The sequence below is a fragment of the Eumetopias jubatus genome, unplaced genomic scaffold (genome assembly GCF_037043125.1).
Source record: "Eumetopias jubatus isolate StellerSeaLion01/CBP00866 unplaced genomic scaffold, mEumJub1_p1.0 scaffold_13, whole genome shotgun sequence".
Taxonomy (NCBI): Eukaryota; Metazoa; Chordata; class Mammalia; order Carnivora; family Otariidae; genus Eumetopias; species Eumetopias jubatus.
Window position 1 is genome coordinate 48,427,430 of NW_028274819.1, and position 20,627 is coordinate 48,448,056.

The following is a 20,627-nucleotide window of genomic DNA, read 5'->3' on the forward strand; positions in this document are numbered from 1 at the left end:
AAGAATAAAATACCTAGGAATAAACTTAACCAAGGAGGTGAAGACCTGTACTCTGAAAACTGTAAAACACTGAAGAAAGAAACTGAAGATAAGACAACAAATGGATTTTCTAAAAGTAAACATGATTATCTTTAAAAAAAAAAAAGTATGCAGTAGCTATCTATATAGTAAGAAAATTGGTCATTTTGGGTTTTTTCAATGTACTTCTTTGAAATGATTTAAAAAAAAAACCCTACTAAAAATTTTTTTTAAAAAATCCTGGGTCCCATCTGATCAAATCTCGGGAAACTGACCTTAGTCATAGGTTTTTGTTTTTGTTTTTTAAAGATTTTATTTATTTATTTGGGCGCCTGGGTGGCTCAGTTGGTTAAGCGACTGCCTTCGGCTCAGGTCATGATCCTGGAGTCCCTGGATCGAGTCCCGCATCGGGCTCCCTGCTCGGCAGGGAGTCTGCTTCTCCCTCTGACCCTCCCCCATCTCATGTGCTTTCTCTCTCATTCTCTCAAATAAATAAATAAAATCTTTAAAAAAAAATTTGAGAGAGAGAGAGACACACAGATAGCAAGAGATAGCAGGAACTGGGAGGAGAGGGAGAGAAGCAGGCTCCCCACCCAGCAGGGAACCTGACATGGGGCTCGATCCCAGGACTCCAGGATCATGACCTGAGCTGAAGGCAGATGCTTAACCAACTGAGCCATCCAGGCACCCCCTTTTTTTTTAATATTTATTTATTTTAGAGAGAGAGAGAAAGTGTGAGCAGGGGGAGCGGCAAAGAAGGAGACGGGAGGCAGACTCCCTGCTGACCCTCAGATCTTGACCTGAGCCAAAACCAAGAGTTGGAGGCTTAACGGACTGAGCCACCCAGGCGCCCCAGTCATGGGTTATTTTTTTAAAAGCTCTGTAGCTCAGGGGCACCTGGGTGGCTCAGTCGGTTAAGCGTCTGCCTTTCGCTCAGGTCATGGTCCCAGGGTCCTGGGATCAAGCCCCGCATCAGGCTCCCTGCTCCACGGGAACCTTCTTCTCCCTCTCCCACTCCCCCTGCTTGTGTTCCCTCTCTGGCTGTGTCTCTCTCTGTCAAATAAATAAATAAAATCTTTAAAAAAATTGATAAAAAAATAAAATAAAATAAAGCTCTGTAGCTCAATCTCATATTTGCCCCTGATTAATAATCACTAATCAGATACCTACCTTTTAGAGATGAAAAGAAGAGGCTTAGAAAAGCAAGGTTTGTTTGCCCAAGATCACATAGCTAGATAGAAGTACAGAAAATATGCATGAAATACGATCCACATTCAAACTGCCTATATATACAGGCAGGTTTGGGGGTAATCACCTAACCCATGTTCTGGGAGAATCTGCCACGCCAGCCACAGAGCCTGATAACCAGAACAGATGGTGTTATGTATAGGCTGGCCAGTAACCTATGCCTCATGGGGCTCAACTTAAAAATCAAGCTAAGTCCACAAACTTTCCTTCGCTGGAATTTGACCTAAGAAATAAAGGAAAATCTTGAGTTGGTTGTGGGTGGTAAACCTGAGCAAGCATGGCTGTGATGAGCTATATGCAAATTCACTGAAGACAAAGAGGGCACCTGTCTACAGAGAAGAGAGCAGAGATGCCATGGAAGAGGGGAGGAGGAAGAAAAAGGAGTGAGATCAACCTCCAATCCTGGCTTCTTTGCAATTCTGGTTCCTGTGAAGCCTGGCTGTCCAGCAGTTCCTGTTCTTGGCTTCTTATAAGCTCTGCTATATCCTTACAATATCTCGTTTTCCCTAAGCTGATTTGACTGGCTTTCTGTACTTTCTATTAGAGTACTGATTAAAAGTACCAAGCCAAAGAACTTTGATCTCCAATGTAAATACAATTAGTTTCAAATGAAGTTAAAATAAACTAATGGCTACCATGAAAAAAAGCGAAAACATGGAAAGCAGGAACAACGTTGTATAATACTTACACAGTTGCAAATAATGTTCTCGTGTGTTCCTTAAAATATTCATCAAATGAAAATTTCATTTGGTTTTCATAACCTCATGAGATGGGTAAGGCAAAATTACTGTTATTCTCATTTAGCAGATGAGAAAGCTCAGATCCAGAGAAGTCACATAACTTGCTCATTCACATAGCTACTACATGGCAGAGTAGAAACTATGTGGATTTTTGATTATACATGTGTGCTACTTTAATAGCACGCTGTTTTCTACTTAACTAAGGTACAGCATGAGGGCAACGACAGCAGTCACAGCCTCCCCCAAATACCCACCCCATCAGCCTTACAGTTCTCACAAATGAACACTCACACATCCTTAAATAGAGTACTTTAGATCAGGGTTTTCAAATTCGGCACTACTGACATTCTGAACAGGATAATTCTTTGTTGTGGGGGCTGTCATATGCCTTGCAGGACATCTACCCACTATATGCCAGTAATATTCCCCCAATTGTGACAACCAAAACTGTCTCCAGACATTGCTAAATGTCTCCTGGTGGGGGCGGCAAAACTGCCCCCCCATGAGCACAGCTGCTTTAGATACTCTAGGTCTGTCTTGTCTTATGAAACCTGGTTTCATGTAAGAGATCAACTCAGCAGCACAATTAGTATGTTTATGTTACAGATGAAAGAAAGAGTTCTAAACTGTAAGCCTCAAATGAAAAAAAATCTGGAGCTTTGAGACAAGACTATTTACAAAAAATCTACTGCATTAGCTACAGATCTCTTTACTTAAAGTTCAGCCAGGCACAGAGTTATAACTTCTTAAGCATTCTGGCAGAAGTAGGAGTACCAAGAGAAGGTGCTGCTCACTTGCAGTGGTTCTTTTGGGATATTTTGACCTTTTAATACTATGTACTGGGCTCTCAACCTCAAGTATGGTACTAAATTGTATGAAAGCATTGAGGATTCATGAACTTCCGGTCCAACACTAATGAAGAGAAATAGGAGCCACAAGTGCAAGCCACGTATATAATTAAGAATGTTCTGGGGCACCTGCATGGCTAAGTCGGTTAAGCATCCAACTCTCGATCTCAGCTCAGGTCTTGATCTCAGGGTTGTGAGTTCAAGCCCCGTGTTGGGTTCCACATTGGGCCTGGAGCCTACTTTAAAAAAAATATGTTCTACTAATGATGTACTATATGTTGGCTAACTGAACGTATGTGTGTTCTAGTAGCCACATTTAAAAAGTAAAAAGAAACAGGTAAAACTAATTTTAGTAATTCTTTTGTTTAACCCAATATGTCTAAAATATTATCATTTCAACATGTAATGAATATGAGAAATTATTGAGATATTTTACATTATTTTTCTCATAATAAGCCTTCAAAATCCTATATGTATTTTACACTCACAGCACATCTTGATTCTGAGTGGCCACACTTCAAGTGCTCAGTAGCCACATGTGGCTACCATATTGGATAGCGTAGATCTAGCCTGTAAAGGAGAGGTACAAAAGGCAAAGGAGAAAAAGCTACAGTTACAAAAAAAAATCCTATTCAACTTCCTTCTGTTTCTCTGTCTATTGGCACCAACACCAAATGGTTATATGTTTGTAATAATAGGGCTTTTTATGACATTTTCCTTTAGCAGTACTGAATTCCTAGTTATATTTCTGGATTCAGAAATAATTATTGATGGTAATAGACAGAACTTTTTTTAAAAGATTTTATTTATTTTTTTGAGAGCGAAAGCAAGAGAGAGAAAGAGTGAGTGAGAGAGAGCATGAGCAGGGTGAGGGGCAGAGGGAGAAGCAGACTCCCCACTGAGCAGGAAGCCCAACACAGGGCTCCCTCCCAGAACCTTGGGATCATGACCTGAGCAGAATGCAGACACTTAACCGACTGATCCACCCAGGTGCCCCAGTAATAGATAGACTTTTATGATAATAGTATAACATTATACAGCCCAGTGATAAATTTACTCATTTTTTGTAAGACCCATTCTATATTAGTTTATTGCAAGTGTAGCTACAACTGTCTCTTTTTAAAAATATTCCATTATTTAAAAACTTAATTGTTAGTAACTAATATGAGATAGACTCCAAGGCACTGGCCTACATCTCTTGAATATATTTATACCACATTTGCATTTTAGTAGAGCTTGACTCGGTGGATTTGACATACTGCAGTACAAAAAATATTTCTCATTTTATGACTTCAAAGACTTGAAAATTTCACCAAGAATCACACAACATCAAAGCTGATGGGCTTGGTGAATTGCAAACTGTGTTTATACTACTGCCCCTTCATGATACCACTTCAGAGAGGAAACAGAAATGCTGGCTCTTCAGCAATGTTTAGAAGTATCACATTTTTACCAGTGATTTCAGTGATTCCTGTTATTTTATCATTTACTATTATAAATGTAAAATCTTCTCGATAACTTCTAATAGTATCACTCCATGTTATTAAGTGGTGATGCTAATGCTCAAGTTAAAATTGTGGCCCTGAAGGAATAATTTGAGAACAGGAGTTCAGTATGATAAAACTCTCAAAGAATGCAAACAACTGACATGAGGGAACAATCAGTGAACTATTAGAGGTAACTGCTGAGAAAATAAGGAGCAGCATTAAAGCAAGAATATGCTATAATCATGCTTGAATTATAAATATGCTTGAATTATGCAAGTCTGGGATTTTGACTTGCAGATCTCCCAGAAAGCATCTGTGATTATTTTGCATTTACTATCCCACTTTTAGAGGCACTGCTGCTTTGGGCCGTTGTTTGGGTAATGGATGCCCAATGACTGGACCCAGGGTGAGTATCTATTCAGATACTCATGTGCAGCCCGGGAAGCAGTCTGGTAGAAAAAGCACAAACAGCTTTGCCCAGTAGGAACAATGATGATTAGCAAGGCTGGACCTTCTCTACGGAGGCTGAAAAGAAAAGTACGTAGGGAATCAGGTGGAAGCAGAAGAAACAGAGACATAAAGAGCAAAGTAGGGAGGGTGAGTTAGTCAAAGCAATGGTGGGCCCCAGAGGAAGGATCCACAAACTGCATTCGGTGGAAGCAGTCAGAAGATCCTCTGGTCTCCACGACTGCCTCAGATTCCAGAACACAAACTTCATTTGGATTTCTGGGATACTTCTATTTCTTTAGTGCCACTCTGCATCCACAGTGAATCCTGAGACCAGAGGTAGTTCGAGAAAGCTACTGCCTAATACGTACTCTTTCTCCGAAAAGATTTTCCTACAGAGATAGTGAGTTGGCTATTCTTGCTTTCATTCACAGAAGGGCCTTGAAATGCTAAGAGAAAGAGATTCTTCTGTAAATAAGTAGCTTTACATACCTGCATTTTTTTCTCTTGCTCATTTTCTCCAATCATTCCAGTACCTGTTACACTTTCACTTCCATCAATGGACACCTAGAGGAATAAAATAAAGCTTAAAAAAGTTTTCCCTTTTGACATTTCTTTAGGTGATTAGTACATAGGGATTCATTATCACTTATTTTTATGTTTGTGTGAAATTTTCTGCTATAAAAACTGGTGAAAAGAAACCTTTTAAATTATATGAAAGAGGGGCGCCTGGGTGGCTCAGATGTTTAAGCGTCTGTCTTTGGCTCAGGTCATGATCCCAGGGTCCTGGGATCGAGCCCCACATCGGGCTCTTGGCTCAGCCGGGAGCCTGCTTCTCCCTCTCCTTCTGCCTCTCCCCCTGCTCATGCGCTCTCTATCTCTAATGAATAAAAAATAAATAAATAAATAAATAAATAAATAAATAAATAAATTTTATGAAAGATATATGTTCTGTGCAAGGAAAAAACCCAGCCTTTTCGATGTAAAACTTGACTGAGACTTTCCTTCACTTTTCCCGATCTCTGATTTCTACTTAATTCATTAGCAGTTCCATGCATACTTTATTATTTCTTTTATAGCATTCATCCTTGAATATATCTTTCTGTGACTTATCTGTCACCATTTTCTTTTCCATAAGCTCTTATTCCATTCCTGTTATCTGTATTCAACTATTTCTTCCTACACTTCACTTCTTTTGAGAGAAAAACAGATCTTCTCCTTAAGGCTGTCTGATTTTGACTTTGAATTGCTAGTTTCTTATTCGATAAAGTACACTTTTTTGTTGTTTTATTTTCAGGAAAAGTAAAGAAGCTGTGTCTGGGACATTCTTGACATTGTAAAATGCTGTACCTTTGCCGCATACTGTTCCAAAGCACTGATGGTGTCGGGATCAATCGTGGCATCCCCAGTGTGCAGACCTGCCACCGTCCCATCAGCCTGAATTGCCAAGATGGTGTCCGACTGCGGGACCTGCACCGCATGGTGGATGTACGCAGTGGTGCCGTCTTCCAGCTGCACCGCCTGCAATGCACTCTGGTCATAACTGTCTGGGGGAGGGGAAGAGAAGGGTGTGAAATCAGAGGCGGTCTGACAGAGTTACAGACTGAAAGGAAGAAGGGAAGGAACTTCGGCTGAGTAGGTCCATGGGCCTTACAGGTATGATTCCTTCAATCCTCACAACGATTCTGTGAGGTAGGTATAGTTACCACCCTCACTCTACAGAAGGGAAACTGAGGTTTGGGGGAAGTAAAGTCACTTTCCTTAGGAACTGGAAAATTGAGAAAACTAACAATTAACAGTCAAAATCAGTATGTGGAGGAACCAGGATCTAAACTCAAGTCAGGGTGACTCCAAAGTCCATGGGCTTTTTTTCCTTCTAAATAAGCATACCAACATATAGACAGCATTGTGAAATAATAAATCTGGCCAATCACAATGAACCTGTGATTAAGTCCCAGTGCTAAAGAAGAAAATTCAGAGTTTACTTTTTCTCAACTTTAATTAAACAAATTTACTTACAAATTTAAGTATTCTAAATTTAAAAAAATTTCCCCCTTTGGTTTCACAACTAAAGTCTTTCTAAAACATGTTATGTCATTCTATAAAATATTCTATAAGGTAATAATAGCAAACATTTATTGAGCCTTTCCTATGTGACAAATATTGTGCTTTACATATGTTTGCACATTTTGTCGTCATAACTACCCTATGATGTGGATACTTATTGTAATACTCATTTTACATAGGATGAAACTGAAGCACAGGGAGGTTAAATAATTTGAACAAGGTCACCTAGCTAAAAGACAGCAGGCCCAGATTTGAATCCAGAGAGTCTGGCTGCAGAGCTATGCTCATTACTCTTATGCATTCCACCTCAAGTCCCTGCGCCTCCCCACACGAAATTAATAAGCATTAACATTTTTGCCACATTTGCTCCAAATAAATTTTAAATTTTTATTTCGTTTTAAAGACAACACAACAGGCAAAGGATCGTGCTTAAAAATTATATTCAGGGGGCGCCTGGGTGGCTCAGTCGGTTGAGCATCTGCCTTCAGCTCGGGTCATGATCCCAGGGTCCTGGGATCAAGCCCCATGTCGGGCTCCCTGCTCCAGCTGGGAGCCTGCTTCTCCCTCTCCCCACTGCTTGTACTCTCTCTCGCCATCTCTCTCTCTCTCTCTCTCAAATAGATAAATAAAATCTTTAAAAAAATTATATTTAAGAGGAAAAAAATCAACAATTTAACTTTCAAACGTTTAATTTCCATATTTGAATAGTAGCCTCTATTTGAAGTCTTCCAGGGACCAGTTGTTTGCTATTCCAACCTGTTACTGGACAGCTCAAATGATTAGAATGTTTTCCCTTAGACTGTGCCCAAATCTGCCATCTTGTATTTCAGAGAACAAGTACAAATCTTCTTTTACGTGACAGCATTTCAGCAAACACAGGCGGGCCTTATTTTTCCTGCACCCCCACTTCTCCCTTCTTCCTATTTCCAAAGTTAGTTTACCTTTGGAGGTATGGTGAATAAACGCTGTAGTTCCATCTTCTAGCTGCACTGCTTGGCCATCCTCTAAACGCAAACTGTCCCCTGCTCAAGAACAATGCTTACATTTAGATCCCATGTTTTCGAACAATCTGATAACTCAGCAATAAGAGTCAATAAACCATTAAACACATTATAAAAACCTATACGTGTTTTATGAGTCCTTGAACATTAAAGTATTTTCAGTAAAGCTGCTTTAAGTAAGTGCTTAGTAAAAACATAGTGGAATACTTGTTTTAGGAATATATACTAGGGAATAAGGAGAGTTGAAAGAAGGGGGGAAAAAAGGAAGAAAATGAGAGACACATAGGAGTTAGCTCAAGTGATAGAAATATTCACGTAGGATATCTCTAGAGTGTAGTCCAGTAACTTCTTTTCCATTATCTTTGAGACAAAGTCTCCGTGAAGTCCTAATGGTCTTTAGATCCTCTCTTTGACACCTACTTATCTCTCCTTTCAAAAGGAGGACTGGAGACCTGAACCAAGTTTACACAGTAAGAGGTACTGGAGGCAGCAAATACTGAAGTATGAGAATCAGGAGGTAAGTAAGTATCAAATACTTACTACTTTTAGGTATGGGTACATGTTGAACATAGGCAGCAGAACCATCCTCCAACTGAATAACCTGGCCATCTATGAGTTTTCCATCTGGAACAAAAGATTTAAGCCAATAAATTAGCACAAGCAAACATTTTAAACTTTATACAATTTCAAAATGGTATCAACTATAAAAACATACACTACTTAAGATCATGTTCATCTTGATTCTTCCCTCAATGTTCTGAGGCAATTCAAAAACACATCCAGTGATCCTACAGAAAGCAGAAAATCCTCCCTCAGCCATTCTGCCTCCCCTCTAATTTTCAATTAAATAAGTTTAAGAGGAAGAGTGGCTCATCACAGCAAGCTATGTGAGCTAAATCTATTTACCTTTCAGAGCCACTTAGGTACAGTGACCCTGACTACAGGGAAGCTGAAACTGGGAAGACTGACAGATACGTGAGTGCATATGAGGCCAGATGTCATTGTCATTTCTAGGTGCTAGAAGTCCACTGACTATGTATACATGTGCTCAGTAGGTTCCCATAAAAACAAGAATTGAGCTGTTTCTCTGAGCGAAGTAAACAATGATTTACAGATAATGTTATATAAGCAAAACCAAACGTCTATACTTCCATGTGTGTTTTGTAAAAACATTAAATAATAACTTGAACTAAAAAAGCAAGAAGGGTCTTACTAGAAAGAGGTTGGGGACACTCCCCCCACTTCCCCACTAATTTTGACACCCCAGAGTATATACCAAATATCTCAAAGGGTGTCCCTAAATTATCAAAACAAATTTAAATTAACCTGAAACTACTGAAAATTACCATATGCAATATAGCATCTTTAGAATGGGCTGGGAAGGGCTGGAGCTGCTAGGTGCTCCAACTCTGAGGTTATGAATTGCTGGTATTAACCCATGGGCTGTATAAGTGGCACGTACCTTTAGAATTGTGTTGTATATAAGCGGTAGAACCATCTGCAAGTGTTACTGCTTGCAAGCTTACACCTTCCATATTTTCTAAATTGTCACCATCTATTATAAAAAAAGTTATTTTCTTTAGATAACTATCACACACACGCTAAATTAAGTTTTTTAAATAAAAATTAGGCATAAGGCAGACTGCTTAACTTAAGACTCAAATGGGAGTTCTTCTAGCACTTACAAAAAATATCTCCCTGTCCTCCTGCACCCAGAGTCCACAGCAAGGGAACCCACATGATACTCTCAAATAAAACGGCTCACCTGCCACTGTCACTGCCTCTGTCAGGCACAGGGTAACGTGTTGAGCCTCCATTCCTCCTCCAGGAAACTCTGTCATTCCCTGAGAATCTCGATTTATTTGGGCTAACAACATTTTCTACCTTGAAGAAAAATATAGGCACTTGAGAACAAGGAACAATGCAAATAAAATAAAAGCTACAAAGAATATTCATGAACGACAGAAATTTGCTACAAAAATAAACAGTGTTTGAAATAAGCTGAAATTTCATTCAATATGCGGGGTAAGAGTATTAACCCAAAGTCCAAAGCACACTTTCCATAATTGATCAGTAAACTATTGAGCACACTGACAACTCTTGCCTATCAATTTTGTCCCATGTCCTAAAGCTTCCACTTCATTAGGGTTCTTTGGGTTTAACATGGTGGATTCCCACTTACTTCCACAATCTTGTTGCCTTGATCTGCAGAGGGCCATCCTGAGTCTCACTTCTCACTCTGCCAGCCCTGCCCTGATTCAAGCCCCTGCCACCTCTTGCCCACATGACTGCCATATAGCATCCTAACGGGACTCCCTGCTGCCCCTGTGACCGCCCCACAGTCGCCTCTCAACACAAGAGGCACTGTGCCCTTGAGAAGGGAAAAGTTAGATCATGTCCCTCTTCTGCTCAAAACCCTCTGATAACTTATCAGAGTAAAGCCAAAAATCTTTACCCTGGTCTATGAGGCCGATGATCTTGCCCCTCTCTTCCTACTGCTCTCTATCTCATTCATTTCATTTCAGCCACATTGGTGTCCCTCCTTTGCTCAAACACACTGGGTGATGTTGCCTCAGGACCTTTACAGTTGATGTTCCTTATGCCTGAAACATGCTTTGCAGTCTCTTCATTGTTATTCCCTCATTTTCTTCAAGTCTTAATGTTGTTACCCCACTGAGAGCTTCTTTGTTCACTTCATTTCAAACTGTACCTCCCACCTCCCAACCATGATATACCCTATCCCTTTTCCCTCCTTTACTATATTTCTGCATATCACTTATGATTTGACATATTATATGTATTTACGTAGTTTGTTTCTGTTTGTTTGTTTGTTTGTTTGTTTTAGAGGGAGAAGGGGAGGGGCAGTGAGGGGCAGAGGGAGAGGAAGAGAGAGAACCTTAAGCAGGCTCCACACCCAGTGCAGAGGCCAATACAGGGCTCAACCTCATGACCCTGAGATCATGACCTGAGCCAAAAACAAGGGTCGATGCTTAACTGAATGAGACACCCAGGCGCCCCTATTTAGTTTGTTTCTTATCTATTTTTCCCTCCACTGGGAATGCACTGGGATTTTTATCTGCTTGCTCACTGCTGACTCACATGTCTAAAAGGTACTAGACACATAACAGACACACAACAGGTGCTAAATAAATGTATAAATGGCTCTTTTACCAGTCACCACCACAACTGCCTTCCTCTCTTTTCCTACTTCCAGGTCCCATTATCTCTGTGGGCCTTGAGTTGCTTCAAACAGGAGTTGGGATAACTTAGTTCCTTGAGCCAAGGAACTGGACCAGAGGATCTCTTGAGGACTTTCCAGGTCTAAAGATCTGATTTTAGTATCAATATTTAAAACAACAATGTGCAGACAGTAATAATTTGCAATTATATTTATGACTACTTGAAGATTTTTGTTTTAGAAACACTAAACTGTACCCTTTGGATTAAAGCCAGGAACTGTAGTTTAAGCTTACAGAAAAGTATCACCATGGTGATAAAAGTCAATCAAGGGCTGACTTTTCAGGGAGTCCTGAAAGATTCACATCCACAACTGTTCATAGAGCAGACTGAAACTTCAACATTTCCTTGCTACCTCTAAGGGTTAACAGAGAAGCCTCAAAGTAACACTAGTATTCTGCTGTTAAGACGCCTGATGAGAAGAGGATTGGGAGAGGTTAATTTTCAGAACAAGTTCTGTCACTCTGTAACAGAAACAAATTAAGATAAGGAAATGGAAGGGAAACACCTATAAAGATGTAATAAGCATTGTAATTTCTGCAGTATTCTAGGAGATGAATTTTTTAAAAGGCAGATTACAAGGTAATTTGGGTCATGATGTTAAGAAATGTCTTAAGGTTTGTCATTTTTTTTTTTAAGATTTTATTTATTGGGGCGCCTGGGTGGCTCAGTCATTAAGCATCTGCCTTCAGCTCAGGTCATGGTCCCAGGGTCCTGGGATCGAGTCCCACATCAGGCTCCCGGCTCCGTGGGAAGCCTGTTCTCCCTCTCCCACTCCCCCTGCTTGTGTTCCCTCTCTCACTGTGTTTCTCTCTGCCAAAAAAAATAAAATCTTTTTTTTAAAAAAAAAGATTTTATTTATTCATTTGAGAGAGCGAGAATGAGAGAGAGAGAGAGATAGAGAGCACATGAGAGGGGGTAGGGTCAGAGGGAGAAGCAGACTCCCTGTTGAGCAGGGAGCCTGATGCGGGACTCCATCCTGGGACTCCAGGATCATGACCTGAGCTGAAGGCAGTCGCTTAACCAACTGAGCCACCCAGGCACCTCATAAATAAAATCTTAAAAATAAATAAATAGGGGCGCCTGGGTGGCTCAGTCGTTAGGTGTCTGGCTTTGGCTCAGGTCATGATCCCGGGGTCCTGGGATCGAGCCCTGCATCGGGCTCCCTGCTCTGCGGGAAACCTGCTTCTCCCTCTCCCACTCCCCCTGCTTGTGTTCCCTCTCTCACTGTGTCTCTCTCTGTCAAAAAAATAAATAAAATCTTATTAAAGAAAGATTTTATTTATTTGAGAGAGAGAAAGAGAGAACAAGCAGGCAGAGGGGGAAAGGAAGAGGGAGAAATAGACTCACTGCTGAGCAAGGAGCCCTATGTGGGGCTCGATCCCAGAACCCTGGGAACATGACCTAAGTCGAAGGCAGATGCTTAACCGCCTGTGCCACCCAGGCACCCCTAAGGTTTGTCATTTTTTTTTTAAGATTTATTTATTTATTTGAGAGAGAGAGAGCACGAGCGGGGGAGAGGCAGAGGGAGAGAGAAAGGAAGAAGCAGACTCTCCGCAGAGCAGGGAGCCTGACGCCGGGCCTGATCCCCAGACCCCTGGGATCATGACCCGAGCCAAAGGCAGATGCTCAACCGCTGAGCCATCCAGGTGCCCCAAGTTTGTCATTTTCATTTAATTACTTAAAATCTCCAAATAACTACAATATATAGCATCAACAGGTAACTGACATATCTGCAATAAATAAAAGTTCTCCCTTGCCTGAAAGCTGGTCAATTGTTACATTTCTTTAGGAAGGCTTCAGCACCTATAGTTTCGATCCTAATGGGCGGGGGGGAACAAAAGCTACATTAACTGAAGGATGAAGAGACAACTGTTTCCTGGACATAAATTGCTGGCAAATACATGAAGCAGTGATGGGAGAAAGGGCTTAGAGAAGTTCAAATGGCACTACAATTACCAGAGATGATAAGTCATGGCAGGTATACAGCACATTTTCTTTTTAAAGTTCTCAAAAAAGACTGTGGGATACAAAGGTCTTTGTTACAAAATGATCACATGGGGGAAAATATGATAGTGAAGAAAAGGCATAAATGAACCACAGACCAAACACTCTGCAGTTGCTCACATCATATCCATCATCATGTCTTCTTGATCATTTCTGTCACTGACATTTTCGGGATGTGTGGAAATGAACATGTAAGATATATATGATATCTTTAGAAAGGGCCACCTTCTAAAAGGTAGTCAATTTCATGTGCTTCCTTCGGCTCAGGTCATGATCCTGGAGTCCCGGGATCGAGTCCCGCATCAGGCTCCCTGCTCGGCGAGGGGCCTGCTTCTCCCTCTGACCTTCCCCGCTCTCATGTACTCTCTCTCTCTCTCTCTCTCATTCTCACTCTCTCAAAATAAAAAAATAAATCTTAAAAAAAAAAAAAAGAATGAATCATGGGCCAAAATCAGACACAGAGGAGGCTATGCTGGAGCACTATAGGAAACTCCAAGAAGATACAGTGTGTAATAAATAAAGTCCCTGCCTTTCTGGAAGATGATGATGCATGTCAGCCTAGGGAAAACATACCATGGGGCACCTGGGTGGCTCAGTCGGTTAAGAATCTGCCTTCAGCTTGGGTCATGATCCCAGGGTCCTGGGATCGAGTCCTGCATCAGGCTCCCTGCTCAACAGGGAGTCTGCTTCTCCCTCTCCCTCTGCCCTTCCCCCTGCTTATGCTCTCTTTCTCAAATAAATAAAATCTTAAGAAAAAGGACACATACTGCATGATTCCACTAATACGAGGTATCTAAAGTAGTCAAACTCTTAGAAAGTAGAATGGTGGTTGCCAGGGACTAGGGGACAGCGGAAAAGGAAGGGACTTGTTCCCTAGAGACACATTTTTGTAAGATAAAAACTTTCTAGAGGTCTGCAGCACAACACTGTGTATACAGTTAACACTACTGTATTGTACTCAAAAATGGTTAAAATGTAAATTTTATGTTGTGTTTTACCATAATTTTTTTAAAAAGAACTGGGTGGCTCAGTCAGTTAAGTGTCCTGGGATGGAGCCCTGAGTCAGGCTCCCTGATCAGTGGGGACTCTGCGTCTCCCTCGCTTTGCCCCTCCCCCTGCACATGCTCATGTGTGCTCTCTCTTGCAAATAAATAAAATCTTAAAAAAAAAAAAAAAGAGCTGAACACATATGGCAAAATGTTAGGATCTGTTAAAAGCTGGGTGGGTACATGGGTGTTCATTCAATTACTTATTCTCCTCCTTATTTTTGACAGATTTCATAATTAAAAAAATAATAATAAATAAAAGTGAAAAATATCCAGGGCACTTGGCTATCTAAGTTGGAAAAGCATGAAACTCTTGATCTTGGGGTCGTGAGGTCAAGCCCCACATTGGTGTAGAGATTACTAAAAAATAATAAGCTTTCAAAAAAAGTGAAAAAATCTGTAATTATTGGCAAGAAGAAAAAGAATGGCTGAAAATTGGTTAAAATTAGTAACTGAATACTAGGTTTCAACTCTTAAAAAAAATCAGTATTTCCTCACTGATTTGAATCTATATCATACCAATATTTTAAAATGTAAAGACCGGGCGCCTGGGTGGCTCAGATGGTTAAGCGTCTGCCTTCGGCTCAGGTCATGATCCCAGGGTCCTGGGATCGAGTCCCGCATCGGGCTCCCTGCTCCTTGGGAGCCTGCTTCTCCCTCTGCCTCTCTCTCTCTCTCTCTCTCTCTCTGTCTCTCATGAATAAATAATAATAAAAAAAATCTTAAAAAAAAACAAAAAAAATAAAATGTGAAGACCTAGGGCACCCTGCTGGCTCAGCTAGTGGAGCATGTGACTCTTGATCTTGGGATTGTAAGTCTGAGCCCCAAGTTGGGTAGAGAGATTACTTAAAAATAAAATCTTTAAAAATGATAAAATATAAAGACCTTAGATATTGCAAATTTGTTAGAGACCATTATTACCACAAGTTATTATGAAAACATAAGTCTAATGATCTAGGTATAAAAGCAAGAACTCCAAAAGCAAGTAATCTTTATCATGATAAGAAATTATATAAAAAGGGGTGCCTGGGTGGCTCAGTTGGTTAAGCGTCTGCCTTCGGCTCAGGTCATGATCCCAGGGTCCTGGGATCGAGTCCCACATCGGGCTCCTTGCTCAGTGGGGAGCCTGCTTCTCCCTCTGCCTGCTGCTCCCCCCTGCTTGTGTGCGCACGCTCTCTCTCCCTCTGATAAATAAAATCTTAAAAAAAAAAGAAATCTGGAGTGCTTGGGTGGCTCGGTTGGTTAAGTGCCCAACTCCTGATCTCAGCCCAGGTCTTGACCTCAGGGTAGTGAGTTCAAGCTGCACGTTGGGCTCCACACTGTCCTGGAGCCTACTGGAAGGAAGGAAGGAAGGGAAGAAAGAAAGAAGGAAAGGAAGAAAAGAAAGAAAAAGAAAGAAAGAAAGAAAGAGAGAGAGAGAGAGAAAGAAAGAAGGAAGGAAAGAAAAGAAAAAAGAAAAGAAGAGAAAAGAAAAAAGAAATCTAGATTAACACATCTTAGATGTCTCTTTGCATGGAGCCACATAAAGTAGGCCTTCACAAACTGTCAAACTCAGGTCCTAACCTCAGGTCAGTTTCACCTAAATACAACAGAGAAGCTAGGTCTTCCTATTACCTGCTTTCAATTCCAAATTTGCCTTGTAAATTCACTACTATGAAAGGTGCTTTTCCATTTAACGTTGGTCATTCATGCTACATTTTAGGATATCTCCTAACCTGGAATGAGGAAGTTCCTTGGTACATAGAGCAATATGAAAACAGTGGACTATCCTGTACAATGGATGCCTGCACTTTCAGTTTACACTGCCTTGGTTAGCATTTGTAGAAAACGGTCTTTCAGGTCTCTTCAGTTTTATTTAAATACACACAGGGACTTAGTATGTTCCACTGATGAAATGTAATTCAATTAAATACAGAGCAGCTGGAATGTGCTGGCAAATGAGGTAGAGTTTTTGCAGGCTCCCTAGGATGCTAAAGGGTAAAATACAGGGATAGAATTTATACTACCGATTTTACCTGGGCAGTAGAATATTCTACTGGATGGATGAAATGGTGGTATTTGAAGGCTTTGCCAAATTCTAGGACCATTCAGTAACTGAATATTTGACACTGACGGGAAGGTGGTTGCAATAAGGTCTACCAGGCTTAATGCTAAAAATATTTATGTGAAAAAGACATGAGAGCAGAGACAAGACTTTAGAAATGAACATCTAGATCTAGTCATCAGGCATGTCAATTTTGGTGATGGCTTAATATTAACTGAACCATTGATATAAAAAAGAACTTTAAAAACTCTTTCTCTCAAACTTCAACAGATCAGCCACTAACAACCTGGCTTGATAAGGGCATGCCTGCAGACAGCAGGTTGCAAAGCATGCCCTGGTTTGCTTTCACTGAGACTAGGGAGTTTCAGGAATAGAAGCAGCAGGAGAAAGAGAGCTTCTGGCATATTCAAAAGCCATTTCTGACATTGCTCTATTAAAAAGGCATAAAGTCGGGGGCGCCTGGTTGCCTCAGTCGGTTAAGCATCCGACTCCTGATTTCAGCTAAGATCTTGATCTCAGGGTCGTGAGTTCAAGCCCTTCACTGGGCTCCGTGCTGGGTGTGGAGCCTACTTAAAAAGAAAAAAGCATACAGTCATTCCAAGACTATTATGTATGCTAAGTTGTACTTTACTTCCCAAGATAAGCACTGTATATCCTGTATCAGGGCATTCCTGATACACAACTCCTAAACAAAACAGATCCTCTGTCCAAAAAGGCATTGAATAGGACACTAAACATGGATAGTTTAAACATATACCTCTAGGCAGAAATAACTATGTACGCCTCATATTTACAAAGCACTTTTCAGATCTAATAACTTATTTGATAGTTAAATGAACAGTCCTGGGGCACCTGGCTGGCTCAGTTGGTACAGTACGTGACTCTTGATCTCGGGGTTGTAGGTTCGAGCCTCATGCTGGGTATAGGGATTACTTAAAAAAAATAAAATAAATGGAACGGGGCACCTGGGTGGCTCAGTCGTTAAGCGTATGCCTTCGGCTCAGGTCATGATCCCAGGGTCCTGGGATGGAGCCCCACATCAGGCTCCCTGCTCTGCAGGTAGCCTGCTTCTCCCTCTCCCACTCCCCTTGCTTGTGTTCCCTCTCTCAGCTGTCTGTATCAAATAAATAAATAAAATCTTAAAAAAAAATAATAAATGGAACAGTTCTTCAGGGCCATAAAAGTTCTTTGAGCTCTTCCAACCTCCTATGAACCCCCAAAGCTGTCCAGCACACTTACATTTGTTTCTTCATGGTAACTACTTAAAATATTTTTTTTTAAGATTTTTATATTTTTAAGTATTCTGTACAACGTGGGGCTCGAGCTCACAATCCCAAGATCAAGAGTCACACACTCTACTGACTGAGCCAGCCAGGCCCCCCTAAAATATTTTCCATTTGCCTCAAATCTCTCTACTCCCTTTCCTGCTCTCCCTACCCCTTGTCCTTGCCACCTCATTTTCAGCAAATTAATCAGCTCCGAACTTCACAGAAAGTATAGAAGTCATTAGAGAGGAATTCTTTGCCAATAAACCTATCACTTGACTGCATTTACATACACTTCCTCCTTCTCTCCTACCAGATTACCTTCCTACAAGGTAAAACTCATTCCTCCAACCTGCATTTCATTTGTCTTTCCTCCTTGGGGATCTCAAGGACCTCTTCTGCAAACAACCCTCTCTCTTTCTCTACTAGTTCCTTCCCATCAAGAATTTTAAAAATACAAAAATAAAATCAAATAAACAGAATCTCACCTCTGATTTAGCTACTAGTCTCTGTCTTTCCTCCTTATCTAGACTAGATAATCGTAGCTCGATTTCTTTTGTTTTTTTTTTAAAGACTTTATTTATTTATTTGAGAGAGAGCATGAGCGGGAGCACAAGCAAGGGGAGCGGGAGAGGGAGAGGGAGAGTAGACTCCCTGCTGAGCAGAGACTTCGACAGGGCTTGATCCCAGGACCCACTGATCATGACCTGAGCTGAAGGCTGAACCACCCAGGTGCCCCTTAGCTAGATTTCCTTAACAGTTGTTACTAACAATACTTCCTGATTTCCCACTACCATCTATCTGGTTTCGGCCCCTAACTCTATGGAAACTGCCCTGGCTGGTCACTAATCTCCAATTTAACATAAAGTTCAATGGCCATTCCTAGGTATTTATTTACCCAATGAAAATATATGTTCACAAAAAACTTGTACAAGAATTGTCCATTGCAGTTTTATTCATAATACTCCAAACTGAAAAGAACCTAAGTATCCATCAATTAAAGAATGGATAAAAATGCTGTGATAAATTTATATAATGCAGTATTAACAATAAAGAGGAGGGGCGCCTGGGTGGCTCAGATAGTTAAGCGTCTGCCTTCGGCTCAGGTCATGATCCCAGGGTCCTCGGATCGAGCCCCACATCGGGCTCCCTGCTCAGCGGGGAGCCTGCTTCTCCCTCTGCCTCTCTCCCTGCTCATGCTCTCTCTCTCTCTGTATCTCTGTGTCTCAAATGAATAAAATCTTAAAAAAAAAACCAATAAAGAGGAACAAATTACTATACATACAATAACAGTGATGTATCTCAAAAATATCGTGTTGAGAGAAATAAGCCATATACAAAACAATACATATTGTATTATTCCATCAATATAACTTCCAAGAACAGGCAAAATTAATCTACAGTGATAGAAATTAAACTGTGGTTACAAGGCTGGGGGATCTTCTTTTGAGTGATGATCATTTTGGGTGGATACAACTGCCGAAATTCATCAAATGGAACACTGAAGACTATACCTTAGATTTTTAAAAAGTTTAAAAAAGGACCTAATGTGGCAATAGTTAAACATTAAAAAAAAATGTAATGGAGATTTTTCAGTTGTAGCATACTTGATTTAATACCACTGACCTTTTATCTACTTGGAACACTTCTCTTGCCTTGGCTCTGCGGCATCCACATGCTCCTGGTTATCTCGAACTTCCTAGCTAATCCTTTTTAGTTTCTCCTGTGGGTTCCTAAAGACTGAGGATCCTCAAGTTTCTGTCCTAGTTTGTTCTTTCATTTTATACCCTTTTCCTCTTGAACAATCACATCCATTCCCATGGCTTCAAAGATCTCTGGAATTTATAAACTCTCTAAAATCTACCTAGTCCTTTAAGAGTTACTGATCTATCTGTTGCTCACTGGCCTCCATGACCTCCATGGTCCACAGTCACCTCCATCTCAACAGATTCCCATGAAATTCTCCTTCTGCATTTTCTACCTCAGTGACAAATGCAATCACCAATCCGGTAACTGAAATCTCCCTTATTTTCCAGCCAATCACTAATAACTATCACTCTACCTCCTAAATACTTATCACATTAATTCACTTCTATTAGGGGTGCCTGGGTGGCTCAGTTGGTTAAGCAACTGCCTTTGGCTCAGGTCATGATCCTGGAGTCCCAGGATCGAGTCCCGCATCGGGCTCCCTGCTCAGCAGGGAGTCTGCTTCTCCCTCTGACCCTCTCCCCTCTCATGCTCTCTATCTCATTCTCTCTCTCAAATAAATAAAAAAAAATCTTTAAAAAAAATTCACTTCTATTAGACTGTCTTAATTGAGGCTACCATCATACACTTGGATTATTATATCAGCCTCCTAAAAATCTACTCCCACGTTCCTCCAATATAATCTCCACAGTGCAGTCCAAGTGATTTCAAACCCAAACACAGCAGCTCTCTGTCTCAAAACCTTTAGTGCTCTCCCATTTCCCCAGAGTCCAGATATTATGATCTGGACTCTAGTAAACTTCTCTAGTAGGTTGGACAACCATTCCAATTTGCCCAAGACTGAGGAGGTTCCCGGAATATGGGGCTTTCCATTTTGTTTTAAGGGGCGGGAGGTGGGGGATATGGACTTGGTTTTAAAACTGGGATAGTCTTGGGCAAATGAAGACAAGTCAGTCACTCTATCCTCTAGTCTTGTTCTAGTCACAACCTCCTCACATTCTATATCCACCCAATCTTGATTAAAATTCTAGTAGTTAGGGGTGCCTGGGTGGCTCAGTCGGGTAAACATCTGCCTTTGGCTCAGGGCATGATCCTAGGGTCCTGGGATCTAGCCCCACATCGGGCTCCCTGCTCAGCAGGAAGCTTGCTTCTCTCCCTCTCCCACTCCCCCTGCTTGTGTTCCTTCTACGCTGTCTCTGTCAAAAAATAAATAAAATCTTTTTAAAAAGCTAAAATAAAATAAAATTCTAGTAGTTAATGATACTATCATTTAATAATATAAATAAAAATAATAATACAGAAGCGCCTGGGTGGCTCAGTCGATTAAGCTTCTGCCTTCGGCTCAAGTCATGATCCAGGGTCCTGGGATGGAGCCCCGAGTCGGGCTCCCTGCTCAACGGGGAGTCTGCTTCTCCCTCTCCCCTTCCCTCCTGCCTGTGCTCTTTCTCTCTCAAATAAAATCTTT

General features: G+C 41.0%; 1 protein-coding gene across 7 annotated transcripts in view; it reads right to left on the bottom strand.

Moving 5' to 3' along the window:
* ZNF143 (zinc finger protein 143) overlaps positions 1–20,627 on the bottom strand; it is a 65,464-nt gene that overhangs the window by 31,653 nt on the left and 13,184 nt on the right. For 4 of the 7 annotated variants that reach the window (XM_028116814.2, XM_028116811.2, XM_028116810.2 and 1 more), the window contains exons 2-7: positions 9,622–9,740; positions 9,319–9,411; positions 8,397–8,480; positions 7,797–7,880; positions 6,139–6,335; positions 5,281–5,355 (exon numbers count right to left, since the gene is read on the bottom strand). In XM_028116814.2, coding sequence (XP_027972615.1) covers positions 5,281–5,355; positions 6,139–6,335; positions 7,797–7,880; positions 8,397–8,480; positions 9,319–9,411; positions 9,622–9,733 — 645 coding nt within the window. In that variant the 5' untranslated portion in view covers positions 9,734–9,740. Of the gene's footprint in view, positions 1–5,280; positions 5,356–6,138; positions 6,336–7,796; positions 7,881–8,396; positions 8,481–9,318; positions 9,412–9,621; positions 9,741–19,081; positions 19,271–20,627 lie in introns of those variants that run through there. The other 3 variants (XM_028116809.2, XM_088018157.1, XM_028116813.2) reach the window with 3 other exon arrangements.